A 24,483-nucleotide genomic window follows, 5' to 3' on the forward strand; every position below is an offset into this window, starting at 1 on the left:
CCTCTGACAGTGGCCACCTGAGTCTGGATCCCAAGTCTTTCTGATGGAAGCCAGCAGAAGCCAGCAGAAGCTTACCCCAGGCCTGGCCAGCTGTGTTTGTGATATCCCATCATCACTACCTGCTCCCTGGTGCCCGTGCCCTTCAGATATTGGGCAGAGGTGGGAGAAAACCTTTACCTAATTTTGAGATTCCTCCCTCTCCTAGTTCCTACCGCTCAGCCTGGGCCTTAGCAGGGGAAGAAACTGTGTGCAAGCTGCATGCAGTGCCTCAACCAGGACATGTCTGGAATTACTGCGCTGCCTCAGGTTTTCGCTTGTCTGGAAAACTCGGGTTGTCTAAACAGGTCTCTTGCCAGACAAGGATTTCACCCTTGGAGAAGCCTGAAGGCTGGTCTTGGTGACCTGAGCGTCCCAGAGGTAGCCCACTCTGAAGGGAAGTGCTCAGCTCACTGCAGAGGCCTCTGGTGCTGTCCAGGAGGGACCTTTGCCTGTGTGGCCACTACCCAGTGTCCTCCGATGTCTTACAAGTACAGTTTTTTGTTTTGTTTTGTTTCGTTTTGTTTTGTGTTTGTCGGGTAAATCCCAGGAAAGCAAGCCAGGCTGAGAAGTGGTAGAACACTTTATTCTTGAATGTCTCCCCCCGAGGAAGCGACAGTACAGAAGCTAAGTCGTCCCCTGTGAAGGGAAAAACCAACAGTCAGACCTTACTTCTGGCGAGCAGAAACACCAGAAATACACATTTTACAGTGTGGGGAGACCAGACTGCCGTCAAGACCAGGCCGTTCCTTGCTCAAGATCAACAAAATAGAATTCTTGTAACTTCTGCTATGGTCTCCCTCTCCCAGCTAAGAGGGAGAACACTCATCCCTTGTTGAGTTCAGCCTTCTAATCCCCCAACCCCCACCCCACCACATACCTGTTCATGAGACCTTGCAGCTCATCCCTAGCTTGCCCTTACCAAGACAAGGAGCTAAGTGGGCCCCCTCCAGTTGGCTCACTGCAGAGCCAGAGGCCACAGTGTGGGCAGGAAGGCTGGGCATCAGCAGAGTGCCCTTCCTCTGGGACATGCCCTCCCAACACCATATTGTTTGGGTAGCTCCGTGAGTGAGGATCCCTCTGCAACACAGAGGTCAAAGAGGCGGAAATGTTAGAAGTGAAAAGCAAGAGATAGATTCTCAATTGTGTATTGGCCTCCAGTGAAAATAGATGACCAGTGGAAGCCAAGGTCGTTGACAGTCAGTTACAGTTTCCCACCAGGTGGTCTCCAGGGAGGCTTCTGGGAGCCTTTGCTTTTCTCCCTAGAGTTGAGACTTTCTTTGGCAACCTGCTTATGCTTGTGTTTTTCTAACCAGAGCTGGAAAACCTTGTGCTGAGCAGATTTGGTAGAGGGTGCTTTAGCAGCTCTCTGGCTACCCAGGACCTCACTCACTTGCTGCAGCACTTTGCGAGGCAGCTTCTCGGAATGAGCAATCCATTCTTTCATTAAGTCCAGGACTATAGGGATGAGGCTGACTACGCCTCCATAGTGGTTCTTGGCCTCATCACAGCTGAGATGGTTCACCACATCATGCGGGTACCTGCAGGACAGTGAGCAGGTGGTGAGACCTACTGAGGTCAACAGGCCAACCTAGGAGGCATGAAACCTAGACTCACATAACCTCAGACTCCATCCTCATGTGTTCTGATTTTCAAAGTTCAAGGCAACAGGCCCCAAGTATTTTTGGGGCAGAAGATAAGAGCTGTCAACCACTGGAACTAGGGACTAGAGAATCCCCTGTCATCTTTGTAGAATACTGGCTACTGCCTTCAACCCTTCTCACCCTAACATCCAAAGAGCCCACTAAAATGGATTCATGGCACTCTGGGTTTCTCCATGGTCACCATGGAACCTCAGGTGTCCCACTTCTGTAACTACCTTCTCCCTAGTCTGGTTCTAAGTCCCAAGAGTCACTTTTTTTGTCCTCCTATGTCTGTGACCTATTTTTAGGTCAGTCATTCCAGTAGGCTGTGACCTGTGCCAGCAGGGGTCCCTGTCCTCTCAGCAGAGACTCTGCCCCCTGAAGGACTTACTTCGCTCTGAGGCAGCTCAAGTCATTGCTTTGGCTAACCAGGGTTTTGCATTTTTCGAGAAGGCTGTTGGTGACAGAGGTGCCAGAGTGCAGGGCTTCAAAGTGCTGGCAGAGCTTGTTAAGCTCTGAGCAGATGTCCAGAAACATGACCAGAATCCGCCGGTCTGTAGAGTTATTGCAGTAGTGTTCCATGTAGCTCTGTACCTGCAGAGGCCAGCATATTAGGAGCTGGAGAAATAGAGGACACTGTCCCAGGTCTCCCATGATCATGGACTTGATGCCAGACACAAAGCATTTGAATGTGCAGGTCATGACACACAGCTAATGTATTCTAAGCACCATTGGCGGGGGGCAGAGGAAACCTTTCCTAAGGCCGATCTCCCTTACCACTTAGGTCCACACTAGGTAGGGACCTTTTTGAGTCTTCATTTTACATACTCCCTAAATGCTAGCAGCTCCAACAAGTGAAATGACCTGTTTTGGGTGCCAACAGAAGTGGCCTGACTGATTTGCCTCCTCACACAGTGGCCTGGGCTCCACCACCCGACTTCCCCAAACCACTGAGGAAGAAAGAAGAACCCTTTGGGCTGGTTGTACTACACTTTGGAGTTAGAACAAGTCAGCTACAAGCCTGACTGGGTAAATAACTATCCGCATGAGGACAGTGTAACGGATAGATTGTCTGTACCTCAACCCAGATTCAGAGACCATCTCCAGTGGGGGGAGGATTTGGGGGGGAGGGTGCAAGCTTATACCAGACTTTCATATAGCAGGTAAACTTTGAACCCCCACGTGACTGTGCAGGTAGCATGGGCTCCTTGCCAGAGGGAGCCACACAGTGTGTTGAGAACACTCATTCTCTGATCTGTTTTCCACTCGCCTCCTTGGTTGGGGGTAGGGATCCCTTTGTGGGTCTTTTGCCAGCTACTTGGGACCACCTGGAGACTTTGCACCTGAGCACAGGCCAGGTGAGATGGCCAGTCTCATGCCAGGGAGGGACTGCCTCGGCTACAGACTGAGTAATGGATTCATTCATTCCACGGCCAGCTGCTCCTCTCCATGAAGTGAAAGGGGCACAGCTGCTTCCTCCACACTCCAAACTCTCTCTCTCTGTCTAGACAGGGCCACTCTGATTCTTAGTGATCTGAAGGGATTCCTCCCAAGCTTATAAGGGCCAGAGGCTTCCAGCAACACACCTGTCCAGGTACCAGGGGCGGGACTGCATCCAAGTGTGACCACAGCACAGTGGCATCCTTGGGCTCAAGGATGGGAAGCCCCACTATGTAGGTGCTTAGGTAAGTGGGACCAGTCTCTAATAGTGCCCTTGGGAGGCTGAGCTGCTGAGAGGATGTACCCAGCTGCCCTTTCAGTAGTTGAGGACTGTAAGCATGGGCCAGTGGACCACTGTGATAAGGCGGACGCAGATGCAGGTTTCATGGGTGCATTTTGTCCATCAGCATTTTTTCAAGTAAAAAAAGAATATTGAAGGATGTTTGCTTGGTTTCCTCAGCCTCATTTCTCCTGGGTACTTGGAGCCCGTATCACCCCTACTTCCAGCCCCCTTTAAACAGGCATCCTTCTGGTGAGCTTGGCCCTTGCAGTGGCCTCTTTTTAGTTCTAGGGTCCAGCCTGTGTGTGTGTGTGTGCATGCGCACTCGGTGCTCGTGTGTGTTCCTAGCTTCCCTGGTGACTGGGGCCTGAACTTCTTGGAAGGCCTTCAAACCCGCTCCCCGGCAGTGAACTTGGAAAATAGCTGACCCTTAAAGAGTCAGGTTAAATAAAAAGGCCTGCAAAGCCTCCATCAGTGAGTGGGGCCAGTAGCTAGCTTGTGGCAGGATCTATTGAGAAGGATCACGATCTTCCTACTCACCAACAAATACCCTATATGCTCAACCTAGGTCTAGCAGGTGACAGCAGGCACTTGAGTGCTTAGTATGGGCCAAGAGTTTCCTGTGGATGCTTTCATTTGATACGCCTTACAGGTGGGGAAACTGAGGCTTAGTGAGATATGTTCGCTGGCCCAAGCTACAGGGTGGCAGGTGGACTTAAGCCCAAGCTGGCTGAGTCTTGAGCCCATATTTTCATCACTGTTACATGTGTGGTAGGTGGGGATAACTGAGGGACTCTCTCCAGTTAGAATCCGAGTCCTCACTGTAACTAATGCACACTCTCTGGGGCCCCACAGTTCCATGTGTTGGGTGAGAAGACAGGGGACAGGGTTGGGAAGAATAGCCCACCCCGCCCCGCCCCTGCTGGCCAGGCGTCACCTGCTCAATGCTGACGATGGGCCGGATTTTGTCGTGGGCGTTCTCCCGGCAGTGCTCGAGGGCTGCAATGAAGGTGAACTGCTGCTGCTGGAAGAGCTTGTACTTCTGCTCGATGCTGCGGAGGGACTCTTTCACCTCGTTCATTGTTGTCCTGGGGCCTCAGGGGGCAGCGTAGGTCTGTTGGGAGGAGGAAGAGAGCCTTGAAGCCCCAGGAGCCAGAGTCTCCATGCAGCTTTGGAGGGAAACAGCCTCCCAAAGGAATGCTGTGTCTCTCCTTGGTGGGAAAGGAAGCAGGGCCTGGAAGCTGCAAGCCTGTTCTAAGGCCTTCAAGTTGTCCACCAAGTCTGATCCTTGTCTGTTCACCCTGGCGGGACACAGCCTGCCATGAGTGAGGCTTTCTTCACCTGGGGACAGTTTTTCTGGTCCTTAGTGTCTCCAGATCATAGGTGTGCCCTCATACACATGCACACTGTCTTGAGTGTATGAGCACACAGCATCCAGGACCTCTCAGTGGCAGAACCAGGGATCCAGGGACAGGCTATAAGACCCCAAACCACATCAAAATTTAAAAGGGTCTACTATGGTGAAGTTGAAGAGAGTCTGGGAATTCTTCCTGTGAGAAAAGCAGGGGAGAGTCAGGGCCTGGTTGTTCTGTGTGACTCCTGTTGTGGGCTTTTGGCAGGAGCCCTGGCCTCCAGTTTGCAGGTTTCCAGGGTAGGTATGGGAGTTCCTGTCTTATGTTAATCACCTGTTACCTGCTTTACCTGATTAGTAAAGCCACCTGCGGGGAGGGCAGCCCAGGGACCCTCATTGCTATGATGCTGGCTGTCCTCAAGCACTGAGAATCACTCCCACCGCCTGACCTGAGCAGATAAAGCAGAGAGTGCCCTATTCCTTGCTGTCACGGTTTACTGACCTTGGACAAGATGCTTATGGTCTTTAAGGGAATGTCAGAACTGGAAAGGACCTCAGCAGACCCTACCCTGTGACTTCCAGGGGTTATATGAAGAGATAAGGGCGTCACAGTGAGTCTGTGCCATTGACTACTGGGTCCAAGGCTTCCTGATGCCTAAACAGATCCTCACTGCCCCAAATCCACTGCCCTTCCACCGGTATGCACAGAGCCCAGGCTCCAGCAGGCCAGCCTGTGTCACATGAGCCAAAGCCATCCCAAGATGCTGGAAGCAGAAGGTGCCAGACACACAAGGTCACGTGTAAGGAGGGTACACCGGAGGCTTCCTAGTAAGGAAGGACCAATAGGAATGCACCTCTGTGACAAAATAAATGGCAGCAGGGGAATCTGAGAACCGAGAACAGACTAGAACACGGCCTCTATGGATGCTGGCCTACAAATCAGAGCCTGGAGATTACACAGGGTTGTCCCAAACTGTACCCCATTAACCCAAGTGGGTGCCTTATGCAAATTTAACAGAGCAGGCGGTGTCTGCCAACAGCTGGGAGTAGCTGCAGCGCTGGGGAGTAGCTGAAGCCCTGGGGGTAGCTGCAGCCCTGGGGGAAGCTGCAGCCCTGGTTGGCCTGGTATAGGTCAACCCCCAGAGCCAGGGCAAGCCTCTCCTTCCCTCCCCAGCCTTCCTGCACTCAGCCCTCTGCCTGCTTTGAACACAGGGTAAGAATGGGGCTGAGATTGTTGTCTTTTGGGCATCTGCCCTGTCTTTTAAATTGCTCACATGGACATAGTAGCTTTTCTCGTATCCCTCCCCTGAATTCTGAAAGGGTTGAGGATGAAGGAAGACAAAATTTAAGGTTTGGATGCAAAAAAAAAAAAAAAAAAAGTCTGGCCGGGCATAGTGGCACATGCCTGTAATCCCAGCACTCAGGGAGAAAAGGAAGGCAGATCGCTGTGAGTTCAAGGCCAGCCTGGTCTACAAAGCAATCCAGGACAGCCAAGGCTACCCAGAAACCCTGTCTCAAAAAAAAAGTCCAGGATAATAAAATAACAGGATTTTAGAGAAATGCTGTGTCTTCTCCTACCAGAACCAAAAAGAAAAAAACATGTAACAATAAGCTTATCTTTATTAAGTGTTAAGAGCTTATACTAAATGGATTTTTGGCATTGCATTAACATATCTATTTTGACTGCTGAGATTCAGGGTCCCTTGAGGTTCCATTCACAAATGTCTGTCCTGGCCTGCTCTGGCTTGGAGCTGACCGAAGACTCAAGTTGTAACCTAGGAAAGTCAGAGAGGCTCAGTGGTGGGTGTCCAGGGAGACGGGGAGTATGCCTTCTTAGCCTGTCTTTGCCAATGCTGCTCAGTGCTGTGGTTGGCACTGCTAATCAAGGCTGTTCTGCCAGTCCTGGGTTCAGATCCTGTTCCACTCTATCGACCTTAGGTGGCAATACTCTGAGCTTGTGCCATAACATACAGGAAGAGACAGCAAGAGTCACCCAGCCTTGTAGTGGACATGTCATGAGATGACAGGTGTAAGGAATGTGGGGACCCTGGAGCCTAGAAGGCAGTGCTAATTCACAGCAGACCCCAGAGTTGCTGAGATTACCCAGCATCCAGGCAATGGGGTTCTGCCACAATAGGTGTAGTGAGTACCTCAAGAGAAGCAGGGGCTGCTGGGAGTTTCTTGGTGGAGGGGTTAAACCCCAAGCTTGAAAAGACAGGGGTGCAGGTGGGCTGTGTACTCAGCTGGGGGCAGGGATGTAAGACAGGGTCAGGCCAAAGGACCCCAGGGTCAAGCTGGATATTCAGAGCTGCTGAAGGCATCTAAGCCAGGGAGTGGGGGTGAACACCACACTCGATCCTTCCTACCCTGCGCCATGTGCAGTCCAGGTGCTGGGTTCTGCAGCAATGGAGAAGTCATATGAAGGAGGCCCTGCCCTGGATGAACTCTACTGGAGAGGGAGGAGGTCAGAGAAGAACTTTGTGGGGCAGGGGTGAACACGTGAAGCCGGGACCACGCAGCCTGCCGGAGGAGCATCTGCAGGGCGGAGGCCAGCAGACATCAAGCAGACACTGGCTCGATGATGGTATGAGCACAGCCCCTCATTCCGCAGTGTCCTGGGGAAGAACCGCTTATCTCAGTTCCTGGCCACAGCTTGGAACAAGGGACCATGATGATTGCAGAGGGTGATCTGAGGATGAAGCTAAACCCACACAGGAAGCAGGCAAGCCAGGATTTGTCACATCCCTGCTTGGTTCTCAGTGTGGCTTTGATTAGACCCTTCTCACCCCTAATGTTTCTTAGAGACAAGATGGCAGGTATCTGCTTGGCTGTGGCTTGCTGGGAACAGGTGGGAGGTGCTACCAAGGATCTGAAAAGTTACCTAACCACTTCTAGACTAACCACCCAGCTAGACTCAGGGCCTCAGTTGCACTCCTACCCCGGAGCAGTGAGGAGCTGCTGTCTCCTGTGTGTTCCCCTCCCTGCTGTCCGCTCTGGGCTTTTCCAAGAGACAGTACTAACTGGCTTGCTGTGGCCCCTGCAATCCCCTAGAGCGAACTCAACTCTTGATCCTAGCAACTTGGGACATGCACGCATCAGGGATGTCACAAAAGGGGCTGTAACAAGCTATCCAAAGTGATCGCTCCTTGAACACAGGCCTCTGCAGCCAAATTAGAGTGGATGAAAGACCTGGATGTTGGCACTGCTCCCTCTGGGGGAGCAGGGAGGAAAAAAGTGATTACCCCAATAGGTTTTAGGCTTTAATTGATTTGTATTTTTCCAGGCTGCTAAAGAAGATTAGATCACGGTATGAAAAGTGCCTAGGGCTTTAAATAAATGAGGAGAAACGAAACGAGAGTAACTTCAGAAATGTCCAGGAAGCACACTGAACCTCTCCCTCCACCCCCAAGTGCAAGCTGTAGCCTGGCTGTTGTGTCCTTTGTGGAGGAGGAGGAGGTGGCGGTTTCTTTACCTCCCCAGCTCACAAGTCCTGCAAGGCCTGAGGCCTTTGAGGAAGTAGTCATGGAGATGGAAGGCAGGCTGCCAGCATTCTGTGGGCAGGTGTCACAGTCCTAAGTCCGGAGGCCTGCTCCCAGCCTTGGGCTGCCTCTGATTTCACCCATAGCCCTGGGCAGGACTTTTCCCCTTTGCTAGTTCTCAGTCTCTGTTTCTGCAAAGGAGGGAGTTTGGATGGGAACTCTTCAAGCTCCTGAAACCTCTTCTCTCTGCCCAGCATCTGGTGAGGAAAGAGATCCTGGAAAGAGGAAATGACTTGCCCAAAGTCACCCAGCCAACTCCTCTGCCCAGTCTTATTCTGCAGTTTCTTGTCTGTATTCTGAGAAGAAAGGTTTTCATTTGACTGACACTACCTGGTGCTGTGGCCCAAGGAGCCCCTGAAAGCAAGCCTGCATTCCTTCTTGACCTCTGTAGACATGTGAACTATAGAGGCTGGAGATGGCTCCACTGTTAAGAGCATTAGCTGCCCTTCCAGAGAACCTGGCTTTTATTCCCAGCACCCAGATCTATTGCCTCACTGCCTGCAACTACAGCTCCAGGGTTCCAAACACCCTTTTCCAGTCTCTGCTCTTTTTCTGCCCCTACCCGTATACCCACAAATAAAAATCAAACTTGTAAGAGGGGAGTTATTGCAGCCCAAAGTGATTAAGGTGAGATTTAGATTAGTCTCCAGAGTAAATAAGCTATCACTATGGAGAGCAGGACCCATGCTGCCCACTTCCCACAGGCCAGTCACTGCCCAATGCTTCAGGGCAGTCGTGGGAGGAATGCTTGAGTGGTCCACACTGCTCAGGCTAGAAACTGAGGCCCAGGGCAAATTTGCCAAATTCACAAGGTCCAGACGGAGTTTGACTTTGGTCTGTCCCGGTGGGCTGTGCATCCCTCCTCTTGGTGAGTACACAGAACCCTTCCCACACTCCCCACCCCCACCCCCACCCCCGCGTCCACAGCAGCAAGCAGCTCTCCTCTCTAGGCCAAGACACCTCCACCTCTTTCTCCGTTAATTCCCTGAGTGTTTTCAACACAGCTCTTCAGCGGCGCCCCAGCCCCCTTTACCCTGGTTTGACTGGCCTTCACCTCACAGAATGCTCAGACGCTTGCAGTGCCTTGGTGGGTGTGTGGGCCCCCCGAGGGAGGGAAGGTCATCCTCAGGTCTCAGGAAGCAGGAGTGGGCGGGGTCGAGACCACAAAGAGCTCTAGCCGATTGTGACCACAGGTGCCATGGCAATCAGGTCACATGGTCCGGCTGCCCAACCGGAGATCGTCCCAGTTTCCCCAGGGCCCTGGCTGCAGATGAATTTTGCTCCTGCAGACGCCGAACCCACATCTGCCCCAGCGTCTTTCGTTTAAAGTTGAGGAAACAGGTCCAGGGAGCAGGGTTGGACCCTAAGCTCCCAGAGCCCAGACCCACACGGTGGTTACACCAAAAGCAAGGCTCGTTTCTGGGATTCGATTCCCCTAGAGAGGATGGGGCCGTGGGGATAAAGGGCCCTGGGGCGTCGTAGGATTCCACACTTGCTGGCCACTTGGGGCGTCCTTGCTCTGTGCCCCATCTGAACGTCTTGGGGTCCTTGCACTGTGGTCCCTCGGGGTGTCCTGTGGCTTTGCGCTGTGGCCCGTCATGGGGGTCTACTGCCCTGGGGAGGGAGAGCCTGCTGCAGGTCGGGCTGCAGTGGATGGAACCCGGGACCAGGACCCGCCCCAGCGGAGGCGCGCACCGATGACGCACAGACTGGCGTCCTAGCAACGCGGTTACTAGGAAGCAGCGGGCCATCAGAGACATGGATGCCACCACTGCTCCGCACCTCATCCCCCCGGAAATGCCTCAGTACGGGGAAGACAACCATATCTTTGAGATGATGCAGGTGACCGGACGCCCGAGAGTGGGAGGATGGCCATGGGGTCTCAGGGGCCGGGCCAGCAGCACGGTGTCGGGGAATCCCTTTCCTCAGCTTCCCCACCGGTGAAATCCCGAAGTAGTCTCAGGGCCTCCTCTGGAATTATGTGGAGAACCTTCTCAGCTGGTGCCCAGTCCTTGGGTCTTACCTAAGCTGGGCTCTGGCATCCCTAACAAGCTAGGCTTACCCACCTGAGTTCAACAGACCAGTTAAGGAGACAAACAACAGTTTAAAAAACAGAAAAAAATTGTTCCATATAACCATAATGGGAGGTGGAACACATAAAAGAAGTCCAGTGAGCCGCACCCCAGATCTAGTTTTGGGGTCCGGAGTGAGGATTAGATTTATGAGCAAGAGATATGCATAACTAAGGAGGCGGAGGCCTGGTCAAAAGTTGGTCCCACACATCACTGACCCATCTGTCTCAGCTCCATTATCCTGAAAAGTGGTCTGAGAAATTGAAAGAACTCTGTGGATCTCTTCCTGAGAGACCAGATCCTTCTCTGGCCAAAGTCACCAAGCTTCAGCCCTTTTCATCTCCCAGCATGAGATCCCAGGAAATTCCAGCTCTCAGTGGCCATTGTCTCAGCTGTCAGCCAAAGACAGGGGACACGCGTGTTTTGTCTCACTAGGATGTCTTCATTTCTGACGGGACAGGTATGGGCTGTGCAGGTTTTGAGACGACATCCCTATCCAAGTGGCCTCGTTTAGGACAGAAGTATTTTCACTTAGACTCAATCCTCAGAACCAGCCTTTTACAAGCCCTCATCTTTCAGCATGGCTCCTCGGCCCAACTGACTGTGGCCTTAGGCTAAACCCTGTCCCCACCTATGTGTGGTCTAGTTTTCTACTTGTGCTCTCTGGAGGTACAAAAGGCTTTCAGGAGCTACACTGATGAGCTGTCTGCCACTCGACAATTCTGGGGTCCAAGGGTAAGCTAGAGCTCAGTCTGCAGTACCCTGTTCTGCAATTTGAGATATTTCAACCTCCCTACCCCAGCAGGTGACAATGAATACAGGACAGGCCAAGGAACGTGAGTCTCAGAAAGCATGCTTCCTTTGGAAAGTGTTAATGGTCGGGGGTGGGAGTGGGGAGATAGAGAGTGGCCAGTCACAGATAAAGCTGCTAAGTTGGGGGACATGAGAGGTTAAGATTCATGATCCTGGCCTGTTTTCTAGTTGGACTGGTAGGGCAATCATTATTACCATTTTATTTTCAAATAATGTTAGACTTGGGAAGTTATAAAAATGGCATTTACCTCTTGTCTACCCTTGGGCTGTCTAACATGGGTTTTATCAAAGCCATGAAACAGAAGTGGGTACAGAACTTCAGCCTGCACTGCAGGCTTCACTTGGATCCTGTCCCCTTTCACCTGTACTTGGGTTTCTGTGGTGGTGCATACAGCATTCTGAAGTTTTATCAGATGTCTGTGGGTCCACTGCTCTTCAGCCGCATTAATAGCATTCTCAGAATTAAGCTCACAGTCACAGACTTGGCTTCTTTTTGTCTTGACCTGAGACATACTCTTGTCATCACTAGTCTAGAGCAAGGATATTATAGATGTGTTATCTGTTTGATCTCTTAGCCAGGAAGCAATCAGCGACATACCCAGCACAGAGTTAGCCAGCTGTGCCATTGAACAGAGGGCGGGAGGTGGGGGACAGGGAGAGCTGGAGCCCCAAGAAGGGAAGGGACTTAGGAGATCTAGAGCTGGGCTGGGACGGGACTCCCCATTGGTGCTACCATCCGCCCTGCACTTCCCTGTCCTCACAGGCCAAAGAGCCCTTCTACCTGTCCTGCAGTCTAGCTCCTGTCAGCTTTCTGAGCCCCTGGTGTGCCTCCCTGAAAATTGCTCCCTCTGATGTGTTTGCTCAGTTGGATTAATTGGCCAGAGAATCCAGGACTATTTAAACATTTGGCTGAGGAGTATAGTGTCCCACCATGGAGAGACCCAGCCAGGGGTAATGATTTTGTCCCCCAGCTAACATCTGCACTGGGCCCCTACTATAACTGTGCACACAGGGAAGGACCAAAGAGCCCATGGAGTGGTTGAGCAGGGATGAGGTGAGGCAGAGAACACAGGTGCACATGGCAGGCCTGTGCAGGAGCATAGCCCAGCAGGGGTTTCCCTGGTGCACTGAGATCTAATGGCTATGTAGCCAGGTCAAGGAGCAGAGGCACTCCAGGCAGAAGGCCAGCATTCAGTAAGGTGCTGCAACAGGACAACAGTGCAGGACCAAGGAAAGGCTTGTGTGGGAAGCATAAAGGGAGAAGAGGTGGGGCACCTGGCTGCTTGGGCGATACCAGCAGATGCCTCAACAGGTGGTCTCCATGACAACCAGGGGCCCTGCAGGTGCTAATTCCCTGATATCTGCTTGTGCCCACAGAATATGCTGGAACAGCTCCTGATACACCAGCCAGACGACCCCATCTCCTTCATGATCATTCACCTGCGCCGAAACAACGACAATGGTGAGCACTCACTCCAGTGTGTGGTACTGCCGCCCATCTCCTGGCCACAACCCAGAAGCCCTCTGTCCCGTCTGTGTCTGAAGGGAGATCAGAACAAGACAGGGAAGGGAGGCACTTTGACAAGTTGCAGTAGCTAATTGGAGAATGCCTTCTTCCTTTTCTTTTTGAGCCCAACTAATAAAAATTCTCTTGCCAAGCTATTAAAATGCAAACCCCAGAATGGCCCATGTAATCAATTATTAATGCTTCCGCCTGCCCTCGCTGATGTCGCCTGTTGGGTTTAAACTCTCTGATCATGCTACTTGTCAGGTGAAGTTTGGTTTCTGGTCTACCTAGACAGGCAAGCACTTGGACTTTTCCAAGGGTCTCATTACCAACCTGCTAATGAGTTGCGAAGCTCCCCAAACCTTGGCCAAAGGCAGGCAGGCTAGACCTTAGGCTCAAGTGCATAACTGGGAAGAAAAAGGCCCTCCAATAAGCCAGGCCTCTCCCTGCATTCCAGGGTGGTGCAAAGCTGAGAGAGGATCATTCTGCCCTGGGTGAGCTGTTGGGGGATCTGGTGTCTTGGTTGGTTTAATTTCCTATGGTCCATAGCAGTTCTGAGGGAGCTTTATCTTATCAGTAAAGGTAGCATTCGGGACTTGAGATGCCCCAGGATGGGATTGGGCTGCGTAATAAAAATTAGGTTTTGGTTTAAGCTGGGTGTGATGGGCCACACATTTAATCCCAGCACTCAGGAGGCAGAGACAGGCAGATCCCTGAGTTCGATGTCAACCTTGTCTGCCAAGTCTACCCAAGACAACCAGGGCTGCACAGAGCAACCCTGTCTTGAAAAACCAAAACAAATGAAAAAGTTAGGTTTTAGAAAGGTAAAGAGGGTACTAGAGAGATGGCTCAGCAGTTAAAAGTACTTGCTACACAATTGTGGGGATTCACGTTCAGATTCTGGCACCCCCAAAACAAACTGGGTATCCACAAATGCCTGTGTCTTTAGCTCTGAGGGGTCCGATGCCCTCTTCTGATCTTGGCATGGGCACATTCACAGGCACCCACCCATGGACAAACAAATTAAACCTTGAGATGCTTAGCTTTAAATGTCAGGTGGGCTCAGCCTACTGTGGATGGTACCCTTCTCAGGCTGTGTGCAAATAGAGAAATCAAGGCAGGGACAGGCGAGCAGGCGAGCATTCGTTTCTTTCTGCTCTTGACTGTGAACATGATGTAATGAGCCTTGACTTACCTTCGGTGGAGAACCGTAGCCTGGAATTGTAAGCTGAAAGAAACTATCTCTCCTAAGTTGTTCTCTGTCATAGTATCTTACCATTTAGCAATGGAAATGAAACTGGAACAAATCTTTAAATTTTTTTTTAAAGGTAGAGAGAGCAGGCTCTATGCATGCAGGTGCACCCAGCTCACCAGCCTTTCCCGAGTGTCCTGTCCACACACCTTGATGAGTCTGGGTACCCCAATACTCAGCTGAGACCATAGACTGGGTGGACTGAGCTGTGACAGGGGGAGTCAGAACCCTAGAATTTCACCACCTCCTTCCAACCCCATCTACCCGCCCTGGGCAATTCTCCCCGCTTCCTCCCTTTGGCTGGTTGGTGGAAGGAAAGTCAGCATTGGCCCTATCTGCTCTTGACATGAATGTCCTGCCTGGGTGGGTGTGCCCTGGGAGGGGAATGGATTTATTTATTTTCATTTTGTGTGTATGAGTGTTTTGCCCACCAGGATGTCTGCGCGTCGTGCACATGCAGTACTCGCAGAAGTACACATGGTTGTTTGGAAACTGAACCTAGGTCCCCCACAAGAGTAGCCAGTGCTCTTAAAGTCTGAGCTCTCACTCCAACCCCCACTGTGGCGAAAATTCTTTGAGCCAATAACCTTTAGGCTTTGGTAAGCCTTGGACCTGGAGGAAGAACCTGGAACTCGAGGCTGCTTCCGCCTTCTCCTCCTGTGTTAGTGCTGCTGCGCTGACTGCTGGCCAGCGTTTCAGCATCAAATGCATTGTGATAGCTTTCCAAGTCTCTGCATCGTAGCTCTGGGCTATCTGCAGTACAGCTGATGTCTGCTGGACAGCTACCTCCTCCCTGTGTGGCAATCCGCTTGTGGCCACCTACCACACATTTCCAGGGCTGTGACATTGCAAAGGCTGCTCTTCACCGAGTCTTTCTCTTTACCCCACACAGCGCTCTCTGCTGCAGGGAAAGGAATCCAGGCCTATGCTGGGGGCTGGTCAGCCTCCTACCTGTCATTCAGATGGGCGTCACTTTCCAGCCTGCACATTCTTCAGACACACTTTCTAGGTTCCATAACCACCGCTTTAGTGCCTCAACTACTCCCTAGTTCTCCATCCTGCTCAGAGGCTTTGGTGAGCATTTATGGGACAGCTATGTCGTTGGTTGGTTAGGGGAATTCATAGGCTTTGGTCCTCAGAAAAGCAAAGATAAGAATGGGTAGAGAATGAGAAAGCAGGGAGTCCACCTTGCTGCTACAGCTTTTCTGGGGTAACTCAGAAAAGACATGTGGGATCAGCTCTCTGGAGCTTAGTGGGGTCTCAAGACATGCAACATAAATTTCCATATTTCCTCTGGGCAGTAGCAAGAGTAGCTTGCCTCCTAGCCAGGAGCCAGGAATGCAATCCTGCTGCTTACTGTCAGTGGTCAAGCTTGGGCCCATAGGACACTGGCCAGTGACTGACCTAGGAGGAAGGACACATCCCAGCCCGTGAGCATGCACAGGAGGGAGGGAAGGATCTCTGTCTTGGGCTAGCAGCCCCTTTGCCTCGAGAAAAGCATTTAGTACAAAGTGAGCGTTTACGGTGGCCCTGGGCAATATTAGCGCAGGCGGTGGTGGGGATAATGGAGCATTTCGCTTCTTATCAAACGCTTGTCCAGGAAAGCCTTGTATTAGAGTTCCGATACCTGAGGGGTTCCTTGTGAATTTTAAATCATGCTCATAGTTAAGCCTCAAAAGCCTTCACGGATGGAAAGGTTCTTTGATTTTCTTTGAAGTGGTTGGAGGAGTTTGATTACTCTTGGCAGTCAAGCAGCCTTTTATGACACTGTTTATAAATAATTACTCATGAGCTGGGCTGGAGTTTCAAGGTGTTAGATTTTAAGAAACCAAAATTAGTCATATAAGTGAGTACGAGAAATTGGGAGGGAAGAAGGGCCATGATGTTCCTCTTTAAAGTATTTTCTTAGGCGTGTACAATTTGGGTGCCACTTAGAAGAGCCAGGAACAGAGGGGAGGAACATTTCCCATGTAGCCCCAGCCCAGGGCCTTTGCCAAGATGAACACACCAGCCAGGAGTCGGATTTGGTCCCAGGCTGTCCTGGTTACACCCTTGATACGAGATGCCTCTCCCTCCCTCCCCAGCACCACCATCCCTGAGCCCCGGAGGGTCTGGTCTGGCAAAGGCCCATGCTTAGAGCTGTGGGTACCAGAGTAGGCTCCTGCAGCATCCCGCCAGCATCCCTGAGCAGATGTTCTCTCCAGTTATAGCAATTTCCCTTCTTTCCAGCACGAAGCCCCTCTGCCTTTGATCACCCTCCCTACTGCTCTCCAAACCCCAGACTGAACTTTGGCTCCAGTCTTACCTTCACCTTTCACTTGACCAAGTGTCCACAAAAGCACCTCATTTCCACACTTGGGCTACAAATGGTGCTGCCTACCAGGCGCAGCATCTCTCACTCAGATGCCCTGGGAGGCCTTGTCCCAGCCTGTGACTCAGAGCAGGGAATGGACCTTGCTTCCTGCCCTGAGCCTTGCACTGATGTCTCAGATGCTGGAAAATGCCCCCAGTTTCTATGACAACCTATGCCATGTGCTGCCCTCGTTTGTTGGCGGCTCTTTGAGGCCTGGTTCCTGAATGGCACTGGTTGGTGGCAACCCCACGGACCACAGAGTATCAAGGACAAAGCCTGTGGTGTCCATGCCTGGAACAGACCATTTTGTGGCCTGGCTCGGGTGTCCTTCCTGGGGCTCCCCAGGTGTGTTGGATTCTGTGAACCTCTGCCTTTTACTCAAGCCTGTTTCAATTTGGCCACCTGAGGATTCCTAGCAGTTCCCTAAGATGCCGACCGGCAAAGGGACCGTTTGTAGGTGGCATCAATGGCGACACTCAGTGGTGACATCGAGAGCTTGGGACAGTCAGGATGGCCATTGCAGGCACTGCTGTGTGTGTGGCCAAGACTCTGCACCTGCCGCCAAGGAGCCGGCCATTTGCTGGAGGCAGCCGTGCCCCTGTGTTTAGCCTGTGGTGAAGCTTACTATAGCAGAAGGGAAGCTGCTGCAAGTAGTGTGATCAAGCCCTTCACAATGAGTGTGACCCAGGGCATCTCCTGGCTCGGTAGAGGCAAGGGCAATCTTGACTAGAACATAAGTGATAAAGGAAGAGTATGTTGGGATCATCTGGAAGAAACAGGGCCGCCCCCAGGCCTTTAGCTCAAAGGAGGGGATCGTTAGGGACTCCTGAAGATTCTCTGAGCCCCAGGGCTATTAGGAAAAGCGGGGCCTATCCCAGCCTTTTGGAAGCAATACCCCTACAGGCCCAAGGGAACCTAAAGGATTCTGGGGACTCGGGCCAGCAGAGCACTGTGGTACCCACAGTGTGTGGCTCACTCTGCTAGCCTGCCTGCTGTGTGGGGCCTCTCATGTCCCGGCTCCTGTGCTACTGTGAGACTTTCAGAGCTGAGTTTGGGGAGTCATCTCACTCTCTCTTCCGCCTTCACCTTGGAAGTGGGAAGTACTGGGAATTTGGGCAGAGATCTATTTAAAGGCAAACAGTCTAGGAGGGTGTCCTTGTGCTTGGCCACTAAAGCTACTGGACTAACCACTACTCTCTGGTTCCATATCTGTGTCTGTCCCCAGAGGAGACAGTCATTCGTGTTCGACCTTTGCACAGAAAAGAGTCCCTCCAGCTCCATGTGGACACTAGAGCTGCAGGAGAGCTGGGGCGTAGGCAGTGTTCGTGTGCCCTAAGGGACTCGGTAGGGTGTAGGTGACATCATCAAGAGACTTGGCTGGCAGTCACCCCCAGGCTTTCATGTCTAGCTGATCTTGTTCATGCCCTTGCCCCCACGCCTGTCCCTGCGGTTGGCTTTTCTCTCCTCCCACATGCCAGCAAACTACTCCATGGATTCCAAGATGACACGCCAGAGCTTCAGCAGGACCAAGACTGTCCCTGTGTGTGTGTGTGTGTGTGTGTGTGTGTGTGTGTGTGTGTTGTGTATGAAAATTTGCATAGAATTGCCTGCATTGGAAAACAAAGACTTACCCACCTTGGGTTTTATAAATCTGGCCTATACGCTGCAGGTTTCTTTCCATTATTTTCTTCTGTAAAATGATGAGGTGTGAGGATACAATCTGCTAAGTAAGAAGGCATATAAATATATATGCATCAAAGGTCGATTTACATAAAATACAACTTTATTTGAAAGAGTGTTCCCAAGACAAAGTCCCTGTTTAAAATGCTTTATGGCATTTGAAAATCCCAATTGTTTTTGATATTCATTAGTTTGGCAAACAAGTTACTGTGTCTGTGTCCCTGTGGAGATAGAAAAATAAACCATCTCTGTGATCGCTTACCTCTCTAAACACAGAGAATGCGTTCTGGGCACGAGCGTCTCCCAGGCTCGGGGTTATGAATGGCTATGTCACTGGCAGAAATGAAATCTGGGGAGGCAAGAACGAAATAGACTCAGAGCAGCACAGACATGGGAGGCTGCTTTGCCATGCCCAGAGTTGACATGCAAATCTTTTTCTTCCACAGTGCCGAAGATCATGATACTAGGTCCGCCCGCCTCCGGGAAAACCACCATCGTAAGTCCATTATACTAAATGTCGTTCTAGAGCGCCTCGTTCATGCGCCGGTAGACAGGAGGCTGTGCCTGGGTGAACTGTCCACACGCCAGCACTTCTTTTCCTACCCACTTTCTCATTACAAGTGGCAGTGTGTGTTCAGAGGCGGTCTCTCAGTCAGTGTGCTCTTGCTATGAAGAGACACCGTGACCACAGCAACTCTTATAAAGGGAAACATTTAATTGGGGCCTGGCCTACAGTTCAGAAGTTTAGTCCATTATCATCGTGGCAGGGAGCAGGGTGGCACTCAGGTAAAAGACATGATGCTGGAGAAGGAGCTGAGAGTTCTACATCTGGATCAGCAGGCAGCAGGAAGAATGGGCCGGCTTGAGTTTCTGAAACCTCAAAGCCCACCTCTGGGGGTGACACACTTAAGCCACACCTCCTAACAGTACTCTCCCTATGAGCCCGTGGGGGCCATTTTCATTCAAACCACCACACGTGGGAACCCAGAAAATACAAAACTGCAGTCACACAGCCCTTCAGAGATAAGTGCTGCCTTCTGGTGACCCCTTCCCTGGTCACACCGCAGAGGCACCCTGGGTATACCCCCACTGTTGCTGTGGAATGTGTTTCTGGAAGGACTTCTCAGTTAAACAGCCTGCATACCTTAGGGGCCTCAGTTGTGGATGGCGAACTGGCTCAGGTGGGCAGAGGAGAGACACTGTGCCCAGAGGCTCACATGCCAGTTCCCAGACTTCCCACACATCCGTCATTTGCCACCTTTTCTCTCTGGTCTCTCCACTTTAAAGGAAAAGCAAGAGAAAGACCAGGCCGGTGAACAGTGCACCTCCCTCCTGTCTTTGTCTCTTTTCCACACCAGACATTGGCTAGAAGCTGGTGCCTCCATCCTCCCCATGACTTTAATCTCTGGATCACTGATTTTTGTTTTTCTTTTGAAAATAGGGACTTACCTTTTAGCTCTGGCTGTACTAGAACTTACGCTACAGCCCAGGCTGTCCTCGGGCTCACGCTAATCCTCCCTCAACCTCTCAGCTGCTGTAATTCCAGGCGTGGGCCACCATGGCCAGCTACAGGTCCAAGTTTTCTTTTTTAATTTTTATTAAATCTTATTTATTTTGTATGTATGTACATGTACACGTGTGGGGGGTGGCAGTCATGGGCCACAGTGAACATATGGCTGTCAGAGAGACACTTCTAAGTAACTGATTCTCTCTTTCTATTATGTGGGTCCCTGGGATCAAACTCAAGTTGTCAAGATTGGAATCAGACACCTCAACCCACCAAGCTAGTCCCTGGTTGTGGTTTTGTTTATTTGCTTTGGCTTTTTGAGACAGGATTTCTCTGTCCTGGAACTTGCTCTGAAGACCAGGCTGGCCTCGAACTCAGAGATCCGTCTGGGTCTGCCTCCCAGTGCTGGGATTAAAGGCATGCACCAGTACTGTCTGGTTGGCTCCTAGTTGTAGTTTTAAAATGCCACAGATGTATTAGAATTATGGTAATCGGAGGTGGGATGCTTTCTACTTCCTAAGTCCGGTAGGGCTAGGCTGTTCCTTGCTGAGCTAGCACTTAACCTCAAAAAGAAACTAATGTGGATGATCCTTGCACGAGACACCCTGTGCATGCTATATTGTGACAGTCAGCACAGCTGTTGTCATCTGTCTGTCTCTCTGTCCTTCTGTGTCTCCATATGTAGCTTTTCTGTTTTATTCGCTCCCTTTTAGTCAGTTTCCCTAAACCCCACCATTATGTCATTTTAGAGATGGGGTTCCCACACTTGCCAGGTCTTGGCATTGCCTGAAAACCTCAGAGTCCTGGACTCCCCTGCCGATGGGTGTGGTCACCCGTTGGGGCTGGACCCATCTGTAGTGCTCCTGACTATGGAATCCATGCTGACAGACTGTGTTTAGCCCCCTGCTGGGCTCTCTTACTGAGCTGTGTTCTCAGCAAGAGTGCAACAGCCCTGAGGTGAGGGGCTTTAGGCAAAGGGCTCCTCTCTGATCACCAGCAGAGATTTGATGGGCAGGGCAGGTGTGGAACACAGAGGCCTGACTCAATCCCTCCCCTGTGGTCCCCTGAGCTCCGAAAGGCAGCCCCTTGCTCCTGTATGGGTGGAGGGCCACACAGAGCCAGCGGTAGGTTTGGCAGACAGTGCAGGTGAGTGGGAGGCAGGGAAGCACCTGGCATGTCTGCCTTCTGGGAGCCTCTCCCACAAATGACTGTTTCTCCATGGCCAGCCTTTTCTTTTTTTCCCAGGTTCTCACACACACCAGGCAAATGCTCCACTGCTAGGCCACAGTCCTGGTTCCGGCTCCTCAGCCATCTTTTTCTAACAGAATATGGAAGGATTTGGCAGTTTCTTGTTTACTTTTGTTTTTTAGACAGGGTCTCTCTATTTGATCAGGTTGGCCTCAACTAGTTCTCCTGCCTCAGTTTCCCAAATGCTGACATATTAGTCATGTACTGAATACGACCATACCTAGGCTTGAGTGTGTGTATGTGAGTGTGCGTGTGTAGACCAGAAGAGAATCCTTAACACCATCTACTGCCTTTGAGACAGGGTTTCTCACTGGCTTGGAACTCATTAGCAGTCTAGACAGCCTGGCCACCAAGCCCCACCAACCTCCTGTCTATTTCACAGCACTGGGGTTATAAGTGTGCCCCATGCCAGGAGCTGTTACATGGGTTCTGGGGGTGGAATTCGAGCCTCTCGCTTCCCAGCCCAGTAGAGTGCTCTGTTCACGTTCTTTTCTGCTGTCCTTTCTTCAGGCAATGTGGCTCTGCAAACATCTGAACAGCAATCTCATCACCAAGGAGAACTTACTAAGCAGAGAGTATTCCTCTCAGGCTATAGAGGCCAAGAAATATTTCGAGGCTTACAAGGTAAGGTTGGTCCCTAGGTGGAGGGGCGGGGACTGAGCAGCCATACTGGAGCAGCTGTGGCTGTACATCTCCACTACCTGTTCAGGCAGATAAGGTGGAGGGAAGGGGGAATCGAGAGCTCAGGCCCTTCCTTGTGGGGAAGTAGCTGGAGTAAAGGACAATGGTTTGCCCTGGATGAGACATAGCAGTCCGGTCCAGTGAACCGGACAGACCTGGTGGCCATATCTGGGCTGTGGGGCTGAGCGGAGCTGGAATTTAAAGGGCTGTCATCACACATACCACCCCCAATGCTGCACTTCAGGAATGTGTGTGTGAGTGTGTGCGTGTGTGGGTAGGTGTGTGTGTGCCTGGGAGTGTCTGTGTGTGCGTGATGGTGGACAGGCATGCGTGTGGAGACGAGAGGCTCATGATGAGTCTCTTCTCAATCACCCTCTGGCGTGTCACTTTTGGTTTAGTTTGAGTCAGGTCTCATTGAACCTGGACCTCATCTGTCAGGCTGGACTCTCTGGCTAGTGACCCAGAGCTCTACAGGTCTTACCTCCTCATTCCAGAATACTGTTTCTCTTTACTCAAACAGAAATGCAAAGATTTTTTTCCCCAAAATTCCCTTTGAGGCAAAGGCTGGGGAAGCATTTTGTTTGTTTGTTTGTTTGTTTGTTTTTGCCATTCTCTGAGGTTAAAGTCCCTTCTCCTCCTGTGGGACCCTCAAGTTTGCTGATATTGAAGTGAACCGGCCACTTTCCACCTTTTCTCAGCACCACCACCTCAGATTCTATAGACAGAGCCCAGCCCATCCATTGTCCAGTGCCCTGGCCATGTCAAGGCCTCTTGGCCCTTCTAGTGCTCAGACACCGAATCATGGGAACCAGATCCACCAGTCAGCCTTCCCCCGCCAGCCACTCCTGAGACAGAAACGCAAGCCTAGCTGATCTGCAAACCCAGCTGTGAACTTTAGTTACACCCACCATGCCATAGGACACCTTTTTGTCAAAACCAAAGATTAAAGTAGACTGCAACAGATAAAGACAGTGGTCAGACACGCTGGTCAGTGCGGCCATTGACCCACCACCTGCCAAGCCAGGGACACAGGCTGCAAGGACTGCGACAGCCGCAGAGTTAAGGTTCATTCGAAACATGAGATAGCCTGGAATCAAAGTGTCAGAATACCCCAAGCAGCAGGACTGCACCCCAAGACACCAAGGATTCATGGCAAGCCAGGGTTCACCCAGCTTTTTGTTTATTCTGAAATAGGACAAAGATATGCAGAAGCCATGAGAATCTTATGGGCCGGCCCTGGCTTCAGTTGCTGCCATGTCAGGCCTCATAGCTTTAGGATTGAATTCTCCACAGGAAGTATGCAAACTCACAAAAACTTAGGGGCCCCAGCAGCACAGTCCGCTTCCACTCCGGGCACCTTAGAAACCATCTGTGGTGTGGTCTTGCCTCAGTCATTTTGAGCCAGGAGCAGGATCAGGCCACAACATTTAAAGACACCCTCTTGGGAACACTGAGGGGAGAGCCCAGTGCCACTCAACACAACTGCAGTCAATTATGTCACACTGCTGTGTCTGAGTGCCCTCTAAATCACATGTTGCATTGGAGCAGAGCTGCCTGGGCTGTAGAGTGAATAAATGACCTGAGCTGGGAAAGTGAGGCTCGGGGAGGCCTTCCTCAGGCTTGGTCCTCCCTATTCCTATTCATGGTATTTACAATGTATTTCCCTCCCTGTATCCCAGGCTGACTGTGTAGCTAAGGATGACCTTCAACCTAGGATGCTCTGGCCTGCACATCCTGAGGGGTAGGAGTGCAGGCATGTACCACCATGCTCAGTTTGTCTCTACACATTTCAAATCTGGGTGGTTACAGCCCAGCTTGCTGGCCTCTGTGTTGCTCAGGCAACCGAGGCACTTGTGGAGGTCACAGAACAACCTGGAGGTGTGGATTCTCTTTCTACCACACGAGTCCCAAGAATTGAGACTCAGGCTTGGTAGCAAGTGCCTGTACCCACTCACCTACCTCTCTGGACCTGGCAAAGGTTCTTGACCATGCTGGCAGAGCTGCTGTTTCTGTAGAAGGCCGACTAGGACCTCTCAGCCTGTCTCTTTTTGCTGTACTGCTGAAGTCTGTGCTGTGCATTGAAGTGCCTGCCTGGGTGACCCAGGAGCCTGCTGACAGATGACCCAAACGCATGCCATTCCCGTGTGAAATGACATCTAATCCTGGAAATTAAGTGCTCCTGGAGGCAGAACCAGGCACAGCCCACACACCTGGCACCTCTGGACAGGCCAATCAGCATGTCCTTCAAGAGAGGAAGGAATACTGGGGTGTCAAGACAGTCACCCCATCACTGGGCCTCAGAAGCTGCTACAGGCAACACTGGACACTGCCAGGGAAGAGAATAAAACCCAGGCTGGCTAAGTAGATAGCGATGCTGCCCCCAAGAAACCAAGGAAGCAGACTGCCCAAGGCCAGCAACTTTAGGCACTCACGCCTGTGCCTGGGGGAGCCACCCTGGGCTCTGTCTACTTGTCTTTGCCTCTCCCCCTAAAGCCAGGCCTGGGGGGCTGGAGAGTGGGGATGCGCCACTAAGTTCTGGAAGGAGGCGGCTGACTCCTGCAAAGACAGTTTGGCAGGGCTTCGAGAAGCGGCCCAGAAGCCCCTGTGATGATGTGACACATCAAAGCTGCCATCCAGACAGCACAGTGGCAGGGAACGGCAGGGGGCACTTGAGATGGGCCTTGCTCAAAGTCACTACCTCGTCCCTGCTGGGAGGGCTTCGGGAGGCAAGCACCCCACGAGAGCCTGCCATCTTTCAACCATGCACTCTGACTACGTGGATTCCCCGAATCTGGGCTGAGGCCTCCTGTGTTCCTCCTATACCTGTGTGAGTGGATGGCATCAGGAAGGGTGAACCCTGAAAACATGGCCCGGGGAAGGAGACTGCTCTAGCTGGGAGAGGACTGGGAGGGAATGAGAAGGGAAGGCACTACCTACCCGCTCCCTCTATATTGCCAACTCTGGGGACACCTGGGAGGTTTCTGGCACCAGCAAAAAGGTAGCCTCCCTTGCCAGTGGTTCCCCACCTGGTGGACACTTTTACATTGAGGTCACCTTAGGCCAGAGGTTCTCCATGTGAGG

The 24,483-nt window shown here is 51.6% G+C and overlaps 2 protein-coding genes across 11 annotated transcripts in view; one reads left to right on the plus strand and one right to left on the minus strand.

The window, feature by feature from the left end:
- Positions 1-601: 601 nt before the first annotated feature.
- Positions 602-9,619, minus strand: Spaca9 (sperm acrosome associated 9). Of its 4 annotated transcripts, XM_060389781.1 has the most exons (5): positions 9,323-9,604; positions 4,337-4,513; positions 2,071-2,273; positions 1,430-1,577; positions 602-675 (listed from the first exon to the last, which is right to left on the minus strand). In XM_060389781.1, the coding sequence occupies exons 2-5, from the start codon at positions 4,478-4,480 to the stop codon at positions 664-666; spliced, it is 507 nt and encodes a 168-aa protein (XP_060245764.1). In that variant the 5' UTR covers positions 4,481-4,513; positions 9,323-9,604; the 3' UTR covers positions 602-663. The 4 variants fall into 4 exon arrangements, with proteins under 4 accessions (XP_060245764.1, XP_060245762.1, XP_021519978.1 ...); XM_060389779.1 differs by having other exon boundaries at positions 602-1,577; positions 9,323-9,619; XM_021664303.2 differs by having other exon boundaries at positions 602-1,577; positions 9,344-9,618.
- A 323-nt stretch (positions 9,620-9,942) lies between these two features.
- The window catches only part of Ak8 (adenylate kinase 8), a 105,119-nt gene continuing 90,578 nt past the window's right edge, over positions 9,943-24,483 (plus strand). For 4 of the 7 annotated variants that reach the window (XM_060389771.1, XM_060389775.1, XM_060389774.1 and 1 more), the window contains exons 1-4: positions 9,943-10,131; positions 12,552-12,636; positions 18,413-18,462; positions 21,232-21,345. In XM_060389771.1, the coding sequence (XP_060245754.1) occupies positions 10,048-10,131; positions 12,552-12,636; positions 18,413-18,462; positions 21,232-21,345 (333 nt within the window). In that variant the 5' untranslated portion in view covers positions 9,943-10,047. The remainder of the gene's footprint in view (positions 10,132-12,551; positions 12,637-18,412; positions 18,463-21,231; positions 21,346-24,483) is intronic. The other 3 variants (XM_060389772.1, XM_060389773.1, XM_060389770.1) reach the window with 1 other exon arrangement.

Source organism: Meriones unguiculatus, chromosome 8 (assembly GCF_030254825.1).
Source record: "Meriones unguiculatus strain TT.TT164.6M chromosome 8, Bangor_MerUng_6.1, whole genome shotgun sequence".
NCBI classification, from domain to species: Eukaryota; Metazoa; Chordata; class Mammalia; order Rodentia; family Muridae; genus Meriones; species Meriones unguiculatus.

Bases quoted from the DNA above. Each gene is read 5' to 3' on its own strand.
- Spaca9 (XM_060389779.1), bottom strand. From the start codon at position 4,480: ATGAACGAGGTGAAAGAGTCCCTCCGCAGCATCGAGCAGAAGTACAAG. The intron at 2,274-4,336 runs GTGACGCCTGGC...TGGCCTCTGCAG, and splicing joins CCATCGTCAGCATTGAGCAG to GTACAGAGCTACATGGAACA. The intron at 1,578-2,070 runs GTAAGTCCTTCA...ACTGTCCTGCAG, and splicing joins TTGAGCTGCCTCAGAGCGAA to GTACCCGCATGATGTGGTGA.